General features: G+C 34.5%; 1 protein-coding gene across 1 annotated transcript; it reads left to right on the forward strand.

Annotated features, from left to right (window-relative positions):
- The first annotated feature begins 10,107 nt into the window (after positions 1-10,107).
- On the forward strand, positions 10,108-13,878 carry LOC114169763 (transcription factor ILR3-like). The gene is made up of 5 exons (XM_028055056.2): positions 10,108-10,403; positions 11,818-11,880; positions 12,510-12,587; positions 12,705-12,867; positions 13,415-13,878. The coding sequence occupies exons 1-5, from the start codon at positions 10,264-10,266 to the stop codon at positions 13,679-13,681; spliced, it is 711 nt and encodes a 236-aa protein (XP_027910857.1). The 5' UTR covers positions 10,108-10,263; the 3' UTR covers positions 13,682-13,878.
- Positions 13,879-18,441: the final 4,563 nt, after the last annotated feature.

An 18,441-nucleotide genomic window follows, 5' to 3' on the forward strand; every position in this document is an offset into this window, starting at 1 on the left:
GGTTGAAAGCCTCCGAAGGAATTGGAGTGGGGTCCAGGATAGGGCCACGATGACGTTTCAACAATGAACAGTGAAAGACAGGGTGGATTGTGGATTTAGGTGGTAAATCCAATTGATAAGCAACAGTACCGATTCAGGCAAGAATTTTGTAGGGTCCATAAAACCTCTTGGAAAGTTTGTGATAAGTGGAACCAGAGAGAGACCGTTGTCGGTATGGCCTAAGGCGGACATAAACTAAATCACCTACATCATAAGATATATCACGACGCTTAGTGTCAGCATAATGCTTCATAGTGGCCTGAGCTTTGAGGAGTTTTCGCTGCAATTGTGCTAAGAGCGTTTGGCGTGACGCTAATAATGTGTCCACAACTTCCACAGAGGATGAACCCAATAAGTAATGAGGGATAGATGGAGCTGGTTTGTCGTAAATGATATGAAATGGTGAATATCCAGTGGAAGAGTGAGTAGAAGTGTTATAAGACCATTCAGCCAAAGCCAAGTACTTGGACCACTAGTGGGGATTGGAATGGACAAAGGAATGGAGGTATTGTTCCAAAACTCTGTTAAAGACCTCCGTTTGGCCATCCGTTTCTGGGTGATAAGATGTACTCATGCGGAGTCTAGTACCACTCAAGCGAAACAATTCGCGCCAAAACTTACTAATGAAGATAGGGTCGCAGTCAGATACGAGACTGCGTGGTATTCCATGATATTTGCAGATAATATCAAGAAAAAGTTGGGCCACCTTAGAAGAAGAATATTGTGCTGGTAATGGTCCCAAATGAACTCCCTTAGAGAATCGGTCTACGATGACCAGAATAACAGTGAAGCCTTGAGAAGACGGTAAGCCAGTGATAAAATCGAGGGACAAATCTTCCCACACAGCTATAGGTACAGGCAACGGTTGCAAAAGACCAGCGGGTTTGTGTGTATCAGACTTCACTTGTTGACAGATAGAACAGTGTCGGATGAAAAGTTTAACATCGTTACGGAATCCATCCCAATAAAAATTGGCCAACAATCGAGTAACAATTTTGGTTATGCCCATGTGGCCACCAATTGGAGTACTGTGGTATTCATCAATAAGCTTGAGGCGGAAGGCATTACTGGGATCCAACCATAAACGATTTTTGTATAAAATCAATCCATTATGCAACGTATAGTCAGGAAGAGTGGCAGGATCATTTTGAATACGTAAAAGTAATGTATTGTAAGCTGAACTAGTTGCCACTAATTGTCTCAATTGATCCATAAAAATGAAATTAGGCATGGAAAGGACATAACATATACCAGAGGAGACATCTGGGCTTCGAGAGAGACCATCCGCAACAACATTGTGAGGGCCCGGCTTGTACTGGATTGTGTACTCGTATCCCAGTAGTTTAGAGAGGTAATGTTGCTGTTCCGAAGTCTGGATAACTTGAGACAGAAGCTTTTTGAGGCTCTTGTGATCGGTATTGATAACAAATGGGTATCCCAAAAGGTATTGACGCCATTTCTTGACGGCTGAAGTAATGGCATGTAGTTCCCTGACATAAGTGGATGAATGTAGAAGTTTGGGGCTGAATGGTTTACATAAATATGCCACTGGCCGATTGTGTTGCATGAGAACGACACCCATAGCTGTTCCAGATGCGTTTGTGTCAACAATGAAAGGTAGGGAGAAATCTGGCAAGGCGAGTACGGGTGCTTGGGTCATAGCTTGTTTCAGAGTGGTAAAAGCATGGTGGGCTTCCGAAGTCCAGGCAAAGGCGTCCTTCCTGAGGAGGGCCGTAAGGGGGGAGGCTATAGTGGCATATCCTTTGACAAATTTTCTATAGAACCCAGTAAGACGGAGGAAGCTACGGAGAGCCTTGACATTGGCAGGAGGAGGCCAAGTCAGCACTGCCTGAATTTTGGAAGGGTCAGGTTGAACCCCAGCAGTGGAAATGATATGGCCCAAATATTCGAGTTGCCTTTGTGCGAATAAGCATTTAGAAAGTTTGAGGTAAAACTGATTGTCCAACAAACATTGAAATACCTGTTGCAAATGGAAAACATGTTGTGGAAGAGATGAACTATAAACAAGAATATCATCGAAAAATACCACAACAAAATGACGGAGAAAGGGGCCAAGGAGGGTATTCATGGTAGCCTGGAACGTTGAAGGAGCATTACAGAGACCAAACGGCATCACCCGGTATTCATAATGTCCATGGTGAGTACGAAAGGCGGTCTTAGCGATATCATCAGGGTGCATCAATATCTGGTGGAAGCCTTGTCGAAGATCGAGCTTGGAAAACCAAGTTGCACCACCAAGCTCGTCCAACAACTCATCAATGGTAGGCATCGGAAAACGGTCACGGATAGTGACGGCATTAAGTGCCCTGTAATCTACACAACAACGCCAAAACCCGTCTTTCTTGCGAACCAGCAGGACCGGTGAAGAAAACGAACTCGTACTTGGTTGGATCATGGACTTTTCAAGCAATTCTTTAACTTGTTTTTCGAGTTCATATTTCTGGGAATGAGGGTAACGATACGGCTTAACGTTGACCGGTGTGGTGTTAGGGAAGAGGTGGATACAGTGGTCCGTTGGGCGAGAAGGGGGTAGTGATGGTGAAGGTTGAAAGAGGGTATCGAAGCGAAGAAGAAGTGTTTTGATGTCAGGGGGTAGGGTTGTGGTGTTGGGTGGAATTTTGGTGGGATTTGGAGTGGTTATGGGTAGGACTTGTATGGTAAAAAGTTCAGATGCACTATTAGTTTGGATGCATCGCTTAAGTTGTGGGTTGGACATTATGGCGGGTCGGTTGTGTTGGATTCCTCGTAATGTAATTGGTTGGCCTTGGTAGGTAAATGAAATTGTGAGTTGGGAGTAGTCCATGAGGACAGGCCCAATAGACTTAAGCCAGGGCGCGCCCAAGACCCCTCAAAGGGAGGATGTAGAAATTAACATGGAGGGTGTGATCCTGAATTTTGATTTTGACGTCAAGACAAAGACGATCGCATCGCATGAGGTTGCCACTACCAACCATAACAATCAGGGGGTTATAAGGGATTGAAGGGAGATCTAGGAATTTGACTACCCGATCCTGAACGAAATTGTGGTCACTGCCACCGTCAACGAGAATGGAAACAGGTTTGTTGCCGATCTGCCCTTGGAGACGTATGGTGGATGATCCAATACCGCCAGTGAAGGCATGGAAGCTGACTTGGGAAGGGGTGTCCTCGAGAACGGGCTCCTGAGGAGGTGGGGTTAGGGCTCAAGTATGGTCAGGTGTGAAATCATCCGCGATGGGATCATCGATAGTTAAGAGGAAAAATTTTCCTTTGCATCGGTGGGACGGGGTGAATAATTCATCACAGTTATAGCAAAGGCCCTTTTCACGACGGGCAGCCATGTCGTCAGAGCTGAGACGACGAAAGTTGACACGGGGTGGGGGTGCTGGTAGGAGGGGGTGGAGGTAGTGGCAGTTGGGGGAGATGTATGTAAGCTGGGGGTCGGAACTTGGGATTTGGGACGGAAAGAACGCCGACGTTCTTCGATTTTGTCTTCTTGCAGTTTGGCAAGCTGGGTTGCATGATCTAGAGAAGCGGGGCGGAGAGCCTGGACCTCGCAACGAATTTTCGGTGTGAGGCCGGAAATGAAACAGTTCAGGGCAAATGGGGCAGGTAAACCCACTATGCGATTGGCAAGGCGTTCAAACTCCGTGAGATATTGTTGGACTGTCCCCTTTTGTGTGAGCTTGAATAAAGCACCAGAAGGTTCATCATAAAGTGACGGAGCGAAACGAGTTTCCAAGGCACGGAGGAACCCGAACCAAGTCTGGATCTGATTATTCCGATACATCCACTGGTACCAACTGAGAGCTGGTCCGTTCATATAAAAGGAGGCTACTTGAAGGCGTTCCTGTTCTGGTGTATTGTGGTAATCAAAGAATTGGGAAATTTTAAATATCCAACCAAGGGCGTCATTCCCATCAAATCAGGGAACTTCAAGTTTCATGTGTGGGCGACGAAATTTGTCGGGGGAGGTGTGGGTTGAAGGGGAAACGTGTGGTGGTGGGGAGGGTGGGCGAACCATCAAAAGGGAGAGTTGTTCTAGGATAGAATCAACTTTGACGGTCAAATCATCCAATCGTTCAGCGTTGGTAGGGCGGTTGGCCATGGGAGAGAGGTACTCAATGAAAGCACCAAATTGTTAGGTATTTTCGTCCTTAATTGATGACTAAGGGAGCCCCTGAGAAAAGATAGGAGAGAGAAACAAATATTTGATTTTCAGCCTGCTTTTTTTCATTCCTTCCAAAGGCTATGTATAGCCATACAAAACTAAAATTAGTTACAATCAGAGGGTCCTCCTCATTTGTAGGAAAAGGAATCTACCAAACAGAAAATAATAACTAAATTATTCTATGCAAAGAAATGCTGTGACAGAGCACTTCTAGAAGCAAGCTGACGTAGTGAATTTTTATGGGATGTAGTCTTTCAGATAGGCTGGTGTGGTAGTAATCCTTTTGGGCCTTGCATGGGTTATGGTCTGATTGCTAACAGTAAACTAATAGTAATTATACTATCATAGAAAAGCAAACCGGAGAACAAAATAGCTGGGTAAGCTAAATAGTATTTATACCATCATATATTATAAAATCACAATATTCAAACAAAAATATCAATCAATGCATTTCCTTATGACATACATTCTCAATTAATCACACCTTATGCTTCTAACATAGTCTATTTTAGACTCAATTCCATAATATTTATGCATTGAGTCGAATACCCACGAAGTTATGCACCTGTCATGTAATTATGAAATACAATGTCATGATCGACCCAAATTTACCAAGTTTAAATCCCTTATGATAGGGTTAATTCACTTATAGCATCGCTAGAAGAGGGGTCCCTCACCCCAAATCTCGCTATAGGAACCCCCTTCAACTCTTACCACCTAAACTTCATTCTTTATATGAGCAAGTGAGTTTAGAAGAGTTACGATGACTTCACAATATGGACCCCTACTCAGTATTCTTTCAACCTCTTAAACCTATCACCATTCCATATCATTGGTAATCCACATCAAAATTTCTAAATTTCAAACATATATCTTATTAATTAATCACATACTCACTCAACAAAATCATATGCTTGCGAGTTACCACTACGGATCTACTCACTCAGCAAATAAGTGACTCACCCAACAAGTCAAGCACTAGAATAAAAAACAAATAAATTCACCTAGTGAAGTTGGATTCGCTCAACAACTAAACCTCCCCTACCTCTCGACCATTTTTAAATTTTCCTCTCGCTCAGCGACTCATTCACTCGCCTAATGAGCTCTAACTCATCCAACGAGTGAAATGTCCTGATGCTCTTTATGATCTTATTTTTTATACTCTCTTAACGGAGGTTTGGCTTGCCCGACAAGTTTGCACAAAACCAAACACCATCAATTTTCCAATTTAGCCTATCTCATTCATCTTACACATTTCTTGGTTTTTAAAACATATGTACAACATTATATCTCGAGAGATAGACTAATTTCACCATATTATATAGGTACTACTTAGATTTCAATCAATTCAACCAATTACATAATTTCATTCATATATAGATTTATTCTATGGAGTCACAATCCCAAACAATTTAATCCCACCAATTAATTCATACTACATGTAACAAATAAATTCAAACAAAACAACGTTAGAATAAAACATTATTAGTTTCCCTTACCTTAGGTAGAAAGTCCTCTAGTTCAAAATTGCTTTTTAAAGTTCTATTTCTCATAGGAAAATCTAACTAAATAATTAAAACTCCAATAAGGAATATAAACATATTCTTATGATCATAGACAAACAAATATTCATTTTGAGCTATTTTGAGTCACATGCGTTGAACCATAAGTCACATGCAACTAAAAACGTTCATTGACCTAAAAAAGAAGTAAAAAGTGAGCTTACTCTAATGTGATGGATTTGTAGAGTTCTCTACTAGGATTACTATTATAGTCTCTGATCTTTAAAAATATAAAAAAATGAGATAGTGGTTTTTTACAAAATGAAATTCGATTCATAAAAATTCTATTTATAATATTGACATTTTATTAATAAAATAATTGAGTGTCGCACACATCTCGGCCCACGGTGTTGCACACGTCCCGACCCAAGTTGAAAACGCGCACATCTTGACTCAATGAGGTCACGTACACATTGTAGTCCAAAGGTGTTGAGTACATCATAGACTAGTGGTGGGAAGGCGAGGATCCATCTAATGCTGAGGTAGATAACATGTAGGCCCAAGAGTACAAACGCTCAACATCGAACATAATATGGAAATGTTACCGGTTGCATTAAGGTCTAGAACAGTTACAATGTATGATATTCATTAGATTCCTTAGTGTTTATGAAAGGAGGAAAACCACTTCGAAGGTAATAAAGTCGATAGTGACACTTAGTGGCGGATCTTGACAAAAAATGTTGGAGGGGCCAAAGTAATATAATTTTGAGATTATTAGATTTGATCATTAATATAATGTTTTAAGAAATGAATTCTCTAACTGAATTGATAATTAGTCTAATGCTTTAAAATATGTGAAGAAGTAGAATTTATCTTCTTTTCATCAATAGTTTCTTTTTTATCACTTTTAAAAAATGAATTTATTCTTTTATTCTTTATCAATATACTTTTCTTTTGTAAATAAGATTAAAAACAATTTATCATAGTATTTTTTTTATAATTGGGACACATAATTATTAAAAAAAATATATATTATAGTCAAGTCACAATTAAAAATCGGTTATGAAAAGAACACATAATACATTGTTTATTTTTCTTCTATATTCATAAAAAAATGAATATACAAAAAAGCTCATGAGATAAAAAATAATATTTTTTTATTATTGAGACAAGAAACAAGAAAGGGATAGGATAAATGAGAAATGAGAGCAAACATACTGAATTTATTTCTAACTTTTTTGTTCTTCAAAAACAAAAAGAAAACATATGAGAATGAGAAATAATTACAACATGAGAGTGAGAAATTATTACAAGTTGTGAAAAACTAAAAAGATAATGAGAAAGAAAATAAAAATTATCTTAATAAATATTTGGTTTAATTACTCTTTTGATTCATGTTTTGGTTTTAAAATCTTAAATTGGTCATCCAGTTTTTTTAGTTTTAATTTGGTCCCAATTATTAAAAAATTGATACAATTTGATCTTTTACGATAAATTTCGTTAAATTTTTTAAAACAGATCAATGATTTTTTTATTAAAATTGAAACTCTTAATATGGATGGTTTACTTTGTTTGTGTAATTAACATAATGATACGATCAATTCTTTGACAAAAAGAGGGATCAAAAGAAAAATTAAACCTAAATATCTTTTTTCTTTATTATATTTATTTTGATGTTTTATTCTCTATTAACACTAAATGTTGTGCTTTATAAAATAAATAGGAAAATACACAATTCAATTTTCATCCATTCTTAAAATATACTACTTACAATTTAATAAATTTTAAATATATATATATAATATAAATTTAAAAAAAAATCAAAACTGGGGGGGGGGGAGTAGCCCCTCCATGCCGCTATTAAAATCCGCCGCTGGTGACACTAGGTTTATAAAATAGGATCTTATGTCCAAAGTTAAGGACGGCTAATCTTAAATTCAGTTTGAGTGCATACAAAGAATGTCGAAGTACTACTGACTTGAATGTTAGAGTTCTTGTAGGTAATATACTCCTGTGAGCAGTGGCGGAACTTGGACAAAAAATGTAGGGGAGCCAAATAGATTTATTATATATAATTTTTTTTAGTTAAAATCACAAGCCTACCTCTTTAAAAAAAGAATCAATTTTTTTTACTTTTTATCATAATCTTTCTAATATAAATTTATCATCTCTCGCCTATGTGAAAAAAATAAAATTTATATTCACAAATCACAATTATCACAATGCAAAACATAACAAAACTCATACCACTTTAATTAAATAAACAACACCGTATGAGTTCAAAACTTAAAAAAAAATTACCATAGACAGCAAAAAAACACAAAATCCCTAAATTTCACAATTAAGGATTATAATAATATGGGGAAAATTATAATTAGGGTTCATACCAATTTCATAAAAGAATCCCTAAAATCATAATTATGGTTTTATTAATTTGGGATAAACATTCTAAAAAGAATCATAAATTTAGCATACATAAATCATAGTAAAATACTAACTTTGATCTGAGAGATCATGCAATAATGTATACTTCAATATAAATTTATGTGTTTTCCAACCTCTATTTCCTAATCTATCTCTTTGTATTTATTTCTCTTCACACACTTTCATTATAATTTACATGGTGGAAAGATCTTATAACGAGAAAAAACAAATTTAATCTCTTTTATAAATCAATGTCTCCATTAAATTTTTTTATTTTATCTTTTATTATAATTTTATAATATAAACTTAAAATAAATAATATATAAATATAATTTAAAATATATATAAATATATATAAAAAAAATTAAAAAAAAAATTGGGGGAGCCACGGCTCCCCCTGGTCACCACATAGGTCCGCCACTGCCTGTGAGTGTCGATCAAGAGCATGCAGAGGACGAGTCATCAAAAAAAGAAAAAAAAAAGATGGAAGACTCTTGAATACTGTTTGGTCAAAGTTAACGGCGAGGACCAAATTGAGTCATTTTTAAGAAAATAAGTACCAAATTGAGATAATGAAAAACTTGAAGACCAAAATAAAATTTCATGACAGATAAAGGGACCAAAATAGTAATTTAACCTAATAATAATAATAATAATTATTATTATTATTAAAAAATGTTGAATAAAACTAAGATAAGATTTTTTATTACAACTTGAACATGTTAAGTGTGAAAATTTCATTAAAAAAAAACTTTATATTTTCTCTTTATTTATTTATGTTATTTTAATTTGTGAAATTTCTTAGGAAAACATGTCAAAAATATCAAATTATAGAAAAATGTAATAAATAAATTTAAAAATAAGATTTTATGTTTTTTGAAAACTAATAAATTTATTTATTTATTAAATAACTATCCAAATTAAAAAAGTACACGTGAATTATAGTATTTTTTTTTAATTAAAGACTTCATGTATTTGTTATGGTTTGGTTTCATATTCACCCTTATTTCTAGGAGTAAATAATAACTTTAATAATTAGTAATTGAATTAGGTTGAATCATATTACAAACTAAAATTTACACTTGAGCATACATGTATTATTTATTTTGAGACTTTTATTTTATAAAATATTTCATTAAATTTTATAGTATTATAATTCATAGAAATTTTATTTTGAACACATTTGGATTTTAAAATATTTTAAATTATATTTAATATATAATAATATTTTGTTTATGTTCTATATTTATTTTAATATTCAAGATTAAAAGAAAAATAATTAATTAATAAAAAATGCTACAAATGCTAAAAGTATGAGAATGAAAAACTTAGTTACTGGTGTTAGAAAGAGAGTTTTAATTCGCAGAAAGAATATCAATTTATTTTTGGTATTAATTTACATATGTTTAAGAAAACATATTCTTTTTTAGTTTCTCTAAATTTTCTTTAGACTTTTAATTTTATATAATTGAATTTATGCAGACTGAACAGTCTTGTCGTGGAATCTAATGACGGACAATATCGCCGCCACTATACCCAATTGACAGTTGCCACCAATTTTCCTCATCTATCGCGCATGCACATTCTTGTGTTCCATTAAATTTTAATACCAATAAATTAATATTACTGATCTGAATCATTAATACATGAATTCAGTTTTATTATTATATAAACATTATTTTTTTAATTTTATCTTTTTTAATAATTACTTTTCTAAACTTATAGTATATATATATATATATATATATATATATATGTTTCTACCAGAAATTTATAACGAAAATGATTTAATAAATCTTTTATTTATTTATTAATATTTAGTAATTTAATAATAATTAATATATTTAATATTTTAATAAGCATAATTTGTATTATTTTTAAATAAACTAAGTTGTCACTTACCTACTCTTAATCAAATGGTTTATTTCCATTAAAAAATATAATAAAGAAGTTCTCTTTTTCACCCTTCTTCTCCTTAGAACTTCAAAACGTGCAAGCAAACCTTACGCACACCACACACACCCACTCACCACGCGCAGCAGTCCGTGTTTGTTTCCCAGGAAAACAAAGCGAAAACGCGTTTTCCGTGCGGAAAATCCTCAATTTTCCGGGAATCGAATCTGCACAATGGTTTCCCGGGAAAACACCAATTGGCTCTTCGATTACGGCTTGATCGATGATATTCCCGTCCCAGATGCCTCCTTCACCGTCCCTTCCTCCGCCTTCACATGGCCTCCTAACGCCTTGAACGCCACTTCCAATGTCAGGTACATGCAGATCGCTTTGCCAATTGCTTTCTCCTTTTCAAGCTTTAGATGCTGTGTTATCTGATTCTTTTCTCCTTGACGTGATTAGGGTTTCTGCTTTGTTGTTTGATTGGTTTGACTCTGTGAATGCTTGATTTTAGGACTGTGTTTCGGAAGCTCTAGGGATGTAGGATTTTTGTGTTTTCCAATAAATGTGATTTATTTTATTTTATTTTTTGGATTGGGGAGGTTGTATTTGATAATTTTTGTTTTTAATGTTGCGTGATGGAATCTGGCCTAAGGGGTGTATAATGTTATGTATGGATTGAAGATTGAAAAATAAAAATGCTCTGATGAATTTTGATGTACTAAATGAAGAAGAAGAAAACTGCTTCTTTTTAAAGGAACAGTACTTTTAAACTCTCCCAACTTCAATTCAGACATGTCCTTAACGACTGGCTGGAATTAATTCTGACGCCTCAGTACATTTTTGTATGATATAGTTTTAATTGCTTAATTGACTGTTTAGAGTATTCAAGGAATGTATTTTTCTGCCTTGTTTTCAATGCAATGTTTTGTGCTGGAACTGTTGATTGTCTTAATTCAGGTTTTTTTAATCAATATTTGTGTAATTATGTTGATTGTATATGAAGTTGAAGATCATTTTGTACCTCCTAGCTAAGTGGTTAGTTACTTTCTGAAGTTATAGGGTCATCTTAATTCTTATATAGGAGTCAAGTTAGGTAGATCAAATGAAGATGTGCTTCAGTCATAAATTATAATCGTGGAAGTTATTGTTTAACACTAGGTGAGATTATTCTGTGTAATTGTGACTTACAAGTTCTTTAATGCACTATTGAAGTGAATATTATGGATAAGAAGTGAATGTTTAATAGATTAGAATGGTGAGGTGGATCATTGGATTGGTGAAAGGATATTCTAGTTTGTGTTATGAGAAACAATTAAGAAAAGTCTTCCGTAAATGGTTTTGCAAAAATTTAGCTACTCTACTGCTAGAGCCAAATAAAGCAAACCTAAGATAAATTAGATTATTGTTCTAACTTCCCATATTGAAATTTTCCTCTGTAGGTTTTAACAATATGAGAATGAGAAATGATTTTACCATAATCATGCTGATAATTTATCAATTCTGTAATGGATGTAAGATTCCTATAAAATATGGAATGCTACATTTTTATTACCATTCTTAGTAATATATTCCTATGTAATGCATATATTTCAATTCCGTTCTACTCAAGTGTTTTCTTTTACATTTTTTTTCACTTGAGGCCATACACTTTTGTTTGGTCAAACATGGCTTCTGACATTTTTCATAATATATTATTCATAACTCTATCTACCTCTTTGTCCATGTCCTCATAATAAACAATTTCTTTTACTGCCTTGTCTTTCTTACACCATTATGTGCTCCTAGTGTTGAAATTGACGGGTCACTGGCGGATTCTGATGGTCTCAAAGAGTCTGGCTCAAAGAAGAGGTACATAGTGTTCTATTAGCCTTTCATTTTTCTTGAATGAAATACTTTTCTCAAAAAGGAATCAACATGTTTAGCCACTTGGCTATCTTATTCTGAAACACCTATTCTGTAGGTTTTTTTTTTTTTGCTTGATTTCCTAATCTTTCTTTTGCTTTAGTTCTTTATATTACAAATATTAAGATGATTTAGTGTTCTTTTTTCTTTCTTTTTATGCTGTAATAAATTCATAATGATTGCAGAATGAAGTGAATTCTTGAGGCAATACTAGTTGCTTAAGTAATTTACAAAATTTGCTTGGCATTTGTCATAAATGATGTTCAATGAACTGACAGATGTGTAGTAATGTAGTGCAGTCAGAGGGTGAGGCTAATTGGTGCAGTTGATGTTAATCAAGAAATCAACATATTGCAAATCCTTGCTTTGCATGTATTATCTTTTTCGAGTATAACATTATTTTTCTCGACATAAGATTCAATTTCCAAAATCATTTTGCTTGTCTTACATCATTGACTGCACTATTTAGGAATACAAAATTAGGTCAAATGATTAAACTTCTGAAAAAGGAGTGAACTCAATCTAGATAGCTTTTGCATGGAAGAAGTTATCCTCATATTCTTGTTCATTTGCAGGGTTAGATCTGAGACATGTGCTGCTTCTAGCTCCAAGGCATGTCGGGAGAAGTTGCGAAGAGATAAGCTTAACGACAAGTATATTTTCTACTTCAAAATTTCAACTACCTCCTGTCCTGTCTTTTCTATACTCATCTTGAGCTTTTATGTGAGTATGTAGCTGAGGCATGTACCTAATATGATGGACATTTTTAGGTTTGTTGAATTGGGCTCCATTTTGGAGCCTGGAAGGCCTACGAAAACTGATAAGGCTGCTATCCTGATTGATGCTGTCCGAATGGTGACACAGTTACGGGGTGAAGCGCAGAAGTTGAAAGACTCTAATCAAGGTCTTCAGGAAAAGATTAAAGAGTTAAAGGTGATACTCATATTTGAATGACTTTTTGGGTTGGGAGTTACATATTGTGGATCACTTGGGGGAAATTTGTTTAAGGAAGTATTTCCTGTTTGAGAAATGCTAACAACACACTCTACTATAGGTTAGATATTTTGGAAATTCACAAATTTTGGTTGGTTCCACTACTTTTTAAGTGATTCTCTCCTGATTTTGTAGTGCTCAAGAATTTTAGCCAATCATAAAGTGTGTGTGTGTGTGTGTTAGAGAGTATGTTCCTAGTTCTCCTCTTTCTGTTTTCATATTAGATTACAAAAGTTCCACCTTTTTGTTTTATTGTTTTCAAAGATTTGTATAGCAACTTCACAAATAACTTATTTTCACTGTTTCCTATCAAACTCTTGAAATAAAGTGGAAGCAAGATGACATTTCTGTAACTAAGTAAAAGTAGTAACATATTTTTCGAATCCAATGGCTGCATAAGATTTCTGCCTCCACCTTTTCCTAACAGAGACTGAAAAATTCACAATTCTAATTGTTTCTGAAATGAAATTCTTTACATGTTGTGTAGGCTGAGAAGAATGAACTTAGGGATGAGAAACAGATACTCAAGGCAGAGAAGGAGAAGTTGGAGCAGCAGCTGAAATCTTTGAATGCGCAACCCAGTTTCATGCCTCCCCCTACTGCTATCCCTGCTGCATTTGCGGCGCAAGGCCAAGCCCATGGAAACAAGTTGGTACCTTTTATTAGTTATCCAGGAGTTGCAATGTGGCAATTCATGCCGCCTGCTGCAGTGGATACCTCACAGGATCACGTGCTCCGTCCACCAGTTGCCTAAGCCGGCACTGTACAATTCTCTGAGCTTGGATTTTGGCCCAGGGTTGTATCCATGTTACCAATACCTTCTTGGCTTTGTTAGTTCTCTTCCAACTATTCTAACTGGACCCAGTGGTGACAACAGACTGTATTTGGCATATGATACTATTATGATTAATGCTGGTATTTGCTTGTAAATGTTAAATAAACTTGTCTGTCTGGCTGTCCTCGTCTCTGTTTTAATATTAGCTACTGGGTTCTAAGATAATCCGATTTTAGGTTCACAGTAACATTATTTCAGATTAGGACATGCAAAATAGGTGAGAGGGCATTGTTGCTAGTAGAAAAGATATAGATAGGTTTTAACAATCGAGGAAGCAACGGAGCTATAGTGCTTCAGTTTTCAATTTGGTGTTTCCATATTTCCTTATGCAATTAAAGATTGTTAACTTACATGATCCAAAATCTCTGCTGAATTATTTAGACAATGGTAAGTAAATCCATAAAAACTTATTAACACAAGTTTTGTATTATGTGTAGCTTAGTAATAAACAAAATTGTACATGAAAATGCAAGAAATTTGGCAATGTGTATAGATTTGAAAAACTATTATTAATTCTTATTGTTAGTGTTAGTTATCCACTATTGCTATTATTGTTTGTAAGAAAATAAAAGAAATTTGGAATTACGTGCACGTTATTAGCTGTGACTAGTTGTATTTTTCGTGAAAACTGAATCTTTTTGGACTGACTGTTTCTTACTATTCATAATTTTTTTTTGTACACATATAATCCAACCTTTTATTTCATGTAAAATTAATTGACGCTTGTAGTTTACAAATTTTGCAATAAAGAAATATTGTCTAACATATCTAACATGTTTTGGGAGAAATATTGTCTAACATATCTAACATGTTTTGCAATAAAGGAGACACATATTATATTTATTTATTTTAATTAATTTATAAGTCTATCATAAAAATATTTTAATTTAAGAAAGGTATTAAAATATTTTAGTTTAAGAAAGGTATTGAAATACTTACCGAACGTGGACATCCGGTGTAATGTAGAAATAGATGTTATCTTTGTAAGCCGATGTTCACATTCGCAAGGCATTTTATTTTTTATTTAATTTTTCATTTAAATAATTTTTTGCCTTTGATTATTGATCTAGTATATATTATTTGAGTTATATAAATATTGATTTAGTCATTTATTTGTTTATTTTCTTTACACATGTAATTATATCTAATTAATTTTTTTACATTATTATTATTTTATTTTGTAATAAGAAAACACTAAATGTAGACATCCAGTATAATTTAGAAATGAAAACTCAAAAAAATGTGAATCGGATGTTGATATCCGTAATAATCCAATAAACTAGTCACATCTATAATGAAAACTAAAAGAAAATGTGAACCGGATGTTCACATCTGTAGTGCAATTTTATGAACCGGATCTCGACATCCGCAATGCAATTTTCTAAATTGGATGTCGACATCCGCAGTGAAATTTTATGAACCGGATGTCGACATCCGCAATGCAATTTTCTGAACCGGATGTTGACATTCGTAATGCAATTTTCTGAATCAGATGTTGACATACGCAGTGAAGTTTAATGAACCGGATGTCGACATCCGTAATGATACAAAATAAAATTCAAAAAATGTGAACCAGATGACGACTTCCACAATGCAATTTTTTGAATCGGTTGTCGACATCGGTGGTGAAATTTTATGAATCGAATATCAACATCAGCAATGTAATTTTCTTAACCGGATGTCGGCATCCGTAATGGTACAAAAAAAATTCAAAAAATGTGAACGGGATGTCGACATTCGCAATGCATTTTTCTTAATCGGATGTCGACATCTGTAATGGTACAAAACAAAATTCAAAAAATGTGAACTGAATGTCGACATCTGCAATGCAATTTTCTAAATCGGATGTCAACATCCATAATGATCTTTTTCTGAAAACAAAATGTGCTACAGAAGTCCACTTCCGCTATTTCAAATAACAGATTCAAAGCAACATCTCATTTACAAATTTAACATGCATTGTATAGATAAAACATACAGGATGCAATGCAACACAAAAAATAAAGGATCTGGAGGCTCCAACTGCTGCAATGCCAATTAATTAGAGGGGAGAGAAGAGAGAAAAGGAAAATGACAGATGTGGGAGAGAAAATGAGCCGTTGCACAAAAAAAAAGGGCCTAGGTCAAATTGAAAATTGGAGTTGCATGAGTGGACTATTATATTAGAGGGGAGCGAAGAGAGAAAAGGGAAATGATGGATGTGGGAGAGGAAATTTACTTACTTTTTACTATGAAGGACTAAGTAAAAATTAAATTAATTTTTGGACATACATGAAATATTTTGGGAGTAGAGGGAGAAGCCGCCCAAAGACTTCCTTATTGGCTATGCACTAAGATCCCCGGTTTCGTACCATGAGCGACTCCCTTTTTTTTGTTGTCTTATTTCCACAAGCCTTTTTGGTTGTGTTGTATTTCCACAAGTAAAAGTTCTTGCCAAGAGGTACTTAAAGCTTTTGAGAGAGAAAGAGATGGTTATTGGAACTTCCGAACATTAGAAGGCATTCCCCAAACCCAAATGGAGAAAAACCGAAATTGTAATTTCTGAATTACTCTATTTTTGAATCGAACTACAATATGTTTTAACTGAATTGCACTATTTTGAACCGAATTGCACTAATTTTGAGCCGAACTACACTATTTTTGAACCAAACTTCACTATTTTTGAACCGAACTACACTGTTTTTGAACTAGACTTACTTGTATGTTTTCTTCATATTAACTCACATGATTTGTCACTTTATATATATATATATATATATATATATATATATATATATATATATTTAGGGTTATATATTTTGAAAAAAAAATGTGCTTATAAATATGATATTTTCTAGTATTTCACTTTTGTAACATCCTGACAGGATATTACGGATTTAAAATAATAAAATAGAGAAATAATAACTAACTTCATTTATTGAATAACATTTCCCAACACACGGGAAAATTTAAAACTTTATTCCATTCATAAAGTATCTCAAAGATTTCAAAGATTACAACTGATAAACTCTATAATAATAAAACCATGTTCATATTCAAAGATTACAAATCTGTAAAGTCCATAAATAATTAAAACAACTTTATGGAAAACTCCCAAGCTAGCCCATGCTCCGTCTCTAAGTCTCAACGGATCCACCTGCAACATCATCTACTCTCGTGTTCCGCGTACACGATCATCGCCAAACACAGACAGATAGTGTGAGCTAATAGAATAAAACATATATACAACATATTTATATATATAACACAATTACACCAAAGGAATTCTATCCTTTGATGTCATACCACATGGCCACAACCATGTTAATCGTGTTCTACGTCTTCTAGTGAATACCTCAAGATGTCTTGCTGCCACACCTATCGGCCACAATCGATAGAGCACATGCGAGAAACCATGCTACGAATCACACACCGAAACGCTAGGTGGAGTTCTCAATACGAACATAGTTCGTAACGCCCCAAGACTACCAAAATTGTTGGTTTTATACCAAGGAGGGCAATCTATCTAGACCCGCGGTATGAGCCACAATCCGCACAATCACACCGGCAACACTCGCCAACCCGAGCCACAACTCAAGAGTTCCTCGTGTTCATCCGTCATCCCGAGCCACAACTCGATGGATGCCATTCCGAGCCACAACTCAAGGAATACCACGTGCTTAACCCCTATCCCGAGCCACAACTCAAGGAATACCACGTGCTTAACCCCTATCCCGAGCCACAACTCAAAGGATACGTTCTAAGCCACAACTCAAGGAACACCAACAAGTCGACCTTTGAAGCATCACCAAGGCCTTGTAGATCACGAGGCGCCAAGCGCAACAGGCATCCAGACCGCCTGGCGGGGGGACGCGTACCGTAAGGCGCCAAGCGCCTCTACACACAATGAATTTGCAATTATCGCCTGGCGGAACTAGCTCTACCGCCAGGCGCCACGTTTCTCTGACTTATCTGATTTGGCGACTATCGCCTGGCGTACTACATAGGGATGGTAACGGGGTGGGGCGAGGACGGGTTTCGCTATCCCTCGTAAAAAAAATTATCCCCATCCCTATACCCAAACCCAACGGGTATCAAACTTTTGTCTCATCCCATCCTCACCAGGTAACGGGTATAATCTCGTTCTATTTTCTTACTACTTTAATATTAATTTTAATTAATGTTCATAAAATAATAAAAAATTACAGTAAAGTAAACATAATATTACCAAATATTCAATATTTGGAGGATGATTGTTTATTTGATATCAAATACTTTGAAATCAATTATAATTGTTTACATTTTAGATTAGAATACCATATAAAATTTCATAAGAACCAAAACATTTATTGAATTTGCAAACATTAATGAAACCTAGTTGATAAAGTTTAAAAATATTTTAAAAAAATATAAAAGGAAAACAAATATTCAAATTAAAATATATTTTTAAATGTTTGTTTACTTCAATTTTTTAATTCTAATGAATCTCTTCTTTATGCACTAATAAAAGTTATAATACATCACTTGATCAAAATGACACAAAGAATAAATAACAAACATAATAATAAAATTTTAACATAGATCTTGTATCTTTTGAACTCTAATATATGTTGGATGTTGATAAAAAAATATTCATAGCAATTATATTAAATTTTTATATTATAGCAAATAAAATTTATTTATATAATTATAATGACAAA

This window comes from Vigna unguiculata, chromosome 11 (assembly GCF_037176805.1).
Source record: "Vigna unguiculata cultivar grain cowpea cultivar isolate G323 ecotype 2 chromosome 11, ASM3717680v1, whole genome shotgun sequence".
Taxonomy (NCBI): domain Eukaryota; kingdom Viridiplantae; phylum Streptophyta; class Magnoliopsida; order Fabales; family Fabaceae; genus Vigna; species Vigna unguiculata.